This window comes from Malurus melanocephalus, unplaced genomic scaffold (assembly GCF_030028575.1).
Source record: "Malurus melanocephalus ecotype Western Australia unplaced genomic scaffold, MMel_1.1 scaffold_844, whole genome shotgun sequence".
In the NCBI taxonomy this organism is placed as follows: Eukaryota; Metazoa; Chordata; class Aves; order Passeriformes; family Maluridae; genus Malurus; species Malurus melanocephalus.
The window spans coordinates 1,438-7,052 of NW_026624076.1; the positions used below are offsets into that span (position 1 = coordinate 1,438).

The following is a 5,615-nucleotide window of genomic DNA, read 5'->3' on the forward strand; positions in this document are numbered from 1 at the left end:
ACATCAACACTGAATTTTAACCATGTGCAGGTCTCCAAAAATATTAATATTTGAAAAATGAGATTTAAATCCCTTTTTTGAGGCATCCCAAGACTAGGATGGATTCCCAACCATGGCCAGGCCACTCCTCTTCAACCCCACAGGACCAAACCTATTGACTCGGCACAGAGAAAACTTAATTATTTTGATTTAAAAATAGGACAAATCTCCAAGATGATCCCAGTGCCAAAGGTGGGATTTCAGATTCTTTTTCAAATTCTTTTTCAAATTCCTTTTCAAATTCTTTTTAAGATTAGTGTGCTGAAACTGAGAAGACAATAAAAGAACAATTCACAAAAGAAGGAAGAGCAGAACTTTTTTAGGMTTAGGGTTAGGGTTTAGTCTGGTTATTTGTAGGGAAAACCAATTTGGATATCATACTCCCCTTTGAAATTTGGCCTTGGTAACTGGAAATTAAAAAATTAAGAAGCTGCTCTGAATTTTTCAGCATCACTTTGAATTTGACAGAGCACTGGGGATGCCAGCTGCASACTCTGAATCGCCCCTTTCACTCTCCCTACAATACTCCAACATCATTTTTGGCATTAAGTCTTTCTGCAGCCTGTGCCAGRCAGGAAAAAAGTTCAGGAAGAAAGGGTGCTCTAAAAAAAAAGAGTGAATTTTTAATGCATTAATACTAGAACAAGGAAAAATGTCTCTTTTTATCCATTCTTAGCAATTGCAGGCTGGACAGAGACTCTACAAGTTTTCCCAATACAGACAAATATATCTGCACAAACTGAAGTACAACAAAAGTGAAACACATTATTTTATTTATAAAATAGTTACCTAATAATTTATCAAGAAATTTTTCATGGTTTTTAAACAAATTAGATCAAATCCCCATACACGTTTTTGAATTAAGGAAAAGGGTGCAAAGGAAGGGAAGTGGAGAGAGAATTTTACACATGATGCAGCATCTGTGATCTCTCAGAAAGCAAAAAAAGTCAACTGGAGCTACACCCTGATAAAATCCATTATTCTCCAGCATCTTCCATCTTTAACCATGATCTGAGCATTAAAAATTGTCCTTTTCTTCATCTTCAGGTTCACATGAGTTKTTCCATTTCTGTAGTTCCTGAGAATCAGTTATCTTCCACGCTTCAGCAAAGGACTTCATTTTTTTCCTGTGAGAGGAAAAAAAAAAAAAACCCTATTCAAAATACAGACACATTTTTAAGTGAAGCACATCAAACCCTGAAAGTCCTGCAGTCATCTGCAATATTTTATACACAGTCCAAAATAGCACAGCTCAAAATGTTACATGATCTTCAAACAACCAGTTAATATTTTCTAAGATACGTGTTCCTGCTCTAGGTCAGCAACAAATTGATTTAAAACTACCTTAGAGTACCAGGAGCATTGAAAAGTGATACAAACAAATGATAAGAACAAATTGTGAAAAGAAATAAACAGCTTTGTAGTCAGCCCCCTGTCTAATTTTCATCATTCAGCTACCAGAAATTTGTACTTGTAGAATCATAAAAAGAAAAGGCGTTTTCAATATAAAAGAGTGCACAAAACCCTTCCTATTTTCTTCTCAGCATTTTTTTGATTTATAAGAGCTGTGACAAATTACAAGACACTTAAAACGGGTTAACGCACATTCCCGACGACAGTAATGTCAAAACTGGATGAAATTACCCCGTGGATTTTCTTGAATAATACAGAAGTGATTTAAAAAAATAAGACAAGGCATGTGGCCCGTGGGTATGGTGAGAGCAGGTGAGAGTGTGACAGCCCAGCAGACACCTCACATTTTGGGGAGGAAGGCTCAGAGGATCCCACACTGGGTGGTGGGACAAGAAAAGTTCTTATTTGAAGATTTTTTTACCCTTTTTCACATGGAGAATAAATGTAAATTTCCCTGGAAACCCAAAATAGAGCTGAGTGGGCACCTCCAGCTGTGCCCAGCCCCTCTCAGGCACCAAAACCATCACTCCACACCAATCTTACTGACCATGCAATTAGTTAATGCATTAATTAGTCAATTCTCCCTTTTCCAGCAAGGAAGATGTGCTGGAACTCTCCTGGACCTGCCCCAGTGATCTGCCAGCAGAATTCTCACAGAAAAAAGATAAATGAAAAGGATGCATGGCATTCTTTCATATTTTGTTATCCAGTAACTCTGCCCTTTTAACACATACTCTCACCTTTCTCAACAACTTTATTTTTTATTTTAGAACCCTACACAGCCTGTAACAGCAGAGTTAAGATCCTGCTCGAGCTCTGTTATTTTACTTACTTTACTATTTACTTATTTTTTAATTACAGTCTAATTATASACTGGTATTTCCAATTACCATAAGCTACCACATTATTCTTCCTATAAATTGTCATGTACTTTCAAATGTTTGTATTTTGCTTTATTAAGAGAGGATAAAAAACATTGTTCAGAACTGAACACTGTCGAGTTTCAAACTGTTTGCACCTATAAATAATTAGCAGTCAAAATGTTCTCATATGAAATTATTCTGTCAGGATTAGGCACAGCCATCAGAAAATCCAGATCTTGGTTCATTATGTTCCACGGGGACTACGTGAATTTTGCTCATAGGACTGCCACAGAAAATAAAAGCAACAGAAAAAAAAATTAAAATGGATATGAATATCTAAACTGTGCACGTGATGTTATAGGATTTATAAACTTCCCTTTATAAATTTCCCTAACTTGTCTAATATATAAGGTACAAACACCTCAGGATGAAAATTGGGTATTAGAAAAATATATTACAATCCACAGAATTTTCAGTAAAATTTTGGGTCCTTGTGAGGGAAATCAAAATATATTATACATATTTATTTTCAAGTTAAATCAGAAGAAGAATAACATTTTAGTATGGAAGTTCCCAAGAAAGTCATATACAATTTAAATTTGTTATTATTTTCATTATCACTGGTGAGAACAAAAATAGGTATTATAGAAGGAAATAACTTTTAAAAAATCACTGTTGTTCTGACCTTTTCATATTCACTATTCTCTCCAGCTCCTTTGATTTGTGAGCTGCTTTYTTCAAGATTTCTTCAGGAATATCTGCCAGCTTGGCAACGTTTAGCCCATAACTCCTTGCAGAGACTCCTTTAGTTATTTGATAAAGAAAAGTGATGAATTCAGGATTSTCTTCTGTTTCAGACCCTAGAAAAATAAAAACAAAATTAAAATTTCGATGTGGCAAACACAGAATCCCCTGAGTCCTGATCAGCTCACAATTTAAACAGGTAATACAATACCAAGAATTATGTAGGGGAAAGGTTAATGGCAAATACCAGTGGAAATTCATTTACAAAAACCATTTAAAAATTCTCAGAATTATTCAGGGAACAGGCCTTTATGATGCCTCTTCTAATTTAAGAACTGGGATCATCGTGTTTCAAAACAGTTTAAAACAATCAGAKGTGGTTTTTCACTGCACACAATTTTGGAGCTCCTTGAGAGAGGAGGATGAGGACACTGGAGGTACAAAAAAAAAACTAAATTAGGCAGCCCTGTTGAAATGAAACCCACAGGAGACACAGAACACATCTCCCTGCTGAAACCCCATAAACAGCWAACAGTGAGATTGTCAGAGAAGGAGCTGCCATATGTTTGATCCCTAATCCCTGCTCCCTAATCCTTGGTGTTTGGCTGCTGTGGGAAGCTGGATGGTGGGATGGGCCAACCTTTCAGCCAGCACAGCTCAGATATCCCTGTGAAACATGAGAAGGAAGTGGACATTGCAGTGTCCAGCCCCGTAAACGTGTGAGTGGGGTGGGAGTGACCGCAGTGGGAGTGACCATAGTGGGTGTGAGTGGCTGGGTGTGAGTGCCCCATGTCCAGATGCAGTGTGCACTGTCACATCAGGGTCACTCTGTGCTCACTCAGATGTCCCCGTGAAACACGAGAAGGAAGTGGACGTGCAGTGTCCAGCCCCTTAAAGGTGTGAATGGGGCGGGAGTGACCAGGGTGGCAGTGACCATGGTGGGAGTGACCACAGTGGGAGTGACCAGGCTGGGTGTGAGTGCCCCAGGCCCAGGGTCACTCTCTGCTCACTCAGATGTCCCCATGAAACACAAGAAGGAAGCGGACATGCAATGTCAAGTCCTGTAAAGGTGTGGCTGGGGTGGGAGTGACCACAGTAGGAGTGACCGCGGTGGGAGTGACCGACCTGGGAGTGACCACAGCGAGTGTGAGTGGTCTGAGTGTGAGTGCCCCATGACCAGGTGCAATGTGCACGGTCACATCAGTGTCATTCTGTCTCACTCAGATGTCCCCATGAAACACGAGAAGGAAGTGGACGTGCAGTGTCCAGCTCCGTAAAGGTTTGAGTGGGGTGGGAGTGACCAGGGTGGCAGTGACCGTGGTGGGAGTGACCAGGGTGGGAGTGGGTGGGCTGGGTGTGAGTGCCCCAATTCCAGGGTCACTCTGTGCTCACGCAGATGTCCCCATGAAACACGAGAAGAAGTGGACATGCAGTGTCCAGCCCTGTAAAGGTGTGCCCGGGGTGGGAGTGACCACGGTGGGAGTGGGTGGGCTGGGTGTGAGTGGCTGGGTGTGAGTGTCCCACGTCCAGGTGCAGTGTGAACTGTCACATCAGTGTCATTCTGTCTCACTCAGATGTCCCTGTGAAACATGGGAAGGAAGTGGACGTGCAATCTCCGGCCCCATAAGGGTGCAAGTGGGGTGGGAGTGACCGCAGTGGGAGTGACCACGGTGGGAGTGACCAGGCTGGGCGTGAATGCCCCATGTCCAGGGTCACTCTGTGCTCACTCAGATGTCCCCATGAAACACAAGAAGGAAGTGGACATGCAATGTCCAGTCCTGTAAAGGTGTGGCTGGAGTGGGAGTGACCGTGGTAGGAGTAACCACGGTGGGAGTGACCGGGGTGAGAATGGGTGGGCTGGGTGTGAGTGGGCTGGGTGTGAGTGCCCCATGACCAGGTGCAATGTGCACTGTCACATCAGTGTCACTCTGCTCACTCAGATGTCCCCATGAAACACGAGAAGAAGTGGACATGCAGTGTCCACCCCTGTAAAGGTGTGACCAGGGTGGGAGTGACCACGGTGGGAGTGACCACGGTGGGAGTGACCAGGGTGGGTGTGGGTGAGCTGGGTGTGAGTGCCCCAATTCCAGGTGCAGTGTGAACTGTCACATCAGTGTCACTCTGTCTCACTCAAATGTCCCCGTGAAACACAAGAAGGAAGTGGACATGCAGTGTCCAGCACTGTAAAGATGTGGCTGGGGTGGTAGTGACCAGGGTGGCAGTGACCATGGTGGCAGTGACCACAGTGGGAGTGACCGGGCTGGGTGTGGGTGGGCTGGGTGTGAGTGGGCTGCATGTGAGTGCCCCATGGCCAGGGTCACTCTGTGCTCACTCAGATGTCCCCGTGAAACAGAAGAAGGAAGTGGACGTGCAGTGTCCAGCCCCATAAAGGTTCAAGTGGGGTGGGAGTGACCAGGGTGGAAATGACCAGGCTGGGTGTGAATGGGCTGGGTGTGAGTGTCCCATGTCCAGGGTCACTCTGTGCTCACTCACATGTCCCCATACCCCCGTGCTGGCCGCTGTCCTCCTCGCTGACCAGGAAGGCCATGTGGTAAT

The 5,615-nt window shown here is 43.6% G+C and overlaps 1 protein-coding gene across 1 annotated transcript in view; it reads right to left on the reverse strand.

Moving 5' to 3' along the window:
• Nucleotides 1-789: 789 nt before the first annotated feature.
• Nucleotides 790-5,615, reverse strand: part of MSH3 (mutS homolog 3) — an 83,961-nt gene continuing 79,135 nt past the window's right edge. Inside the window, exons 21-23 of the mRNA XM_057385564.1 lie at nucleotides 5,553-5,614; nucleotides 3,001-3,175; nucleotides 790-1,166 (exon numbers count right to left, since the gene is read on the reverse strand). Coding sequence (XP_057241547.1) covers nucleotides 1,058-1,166; nucleotides 3,001-3,175; nucleotides 5,553-5,614 — 346 coding nt within the window. The 3' untranslated portion in view covers nucleotides 790-1,057. The remainder of the gene's footprint in view (nucleotides 1,167-3,000; nucleotides 3,176-5,552; nucleotide 5,615) is intronic.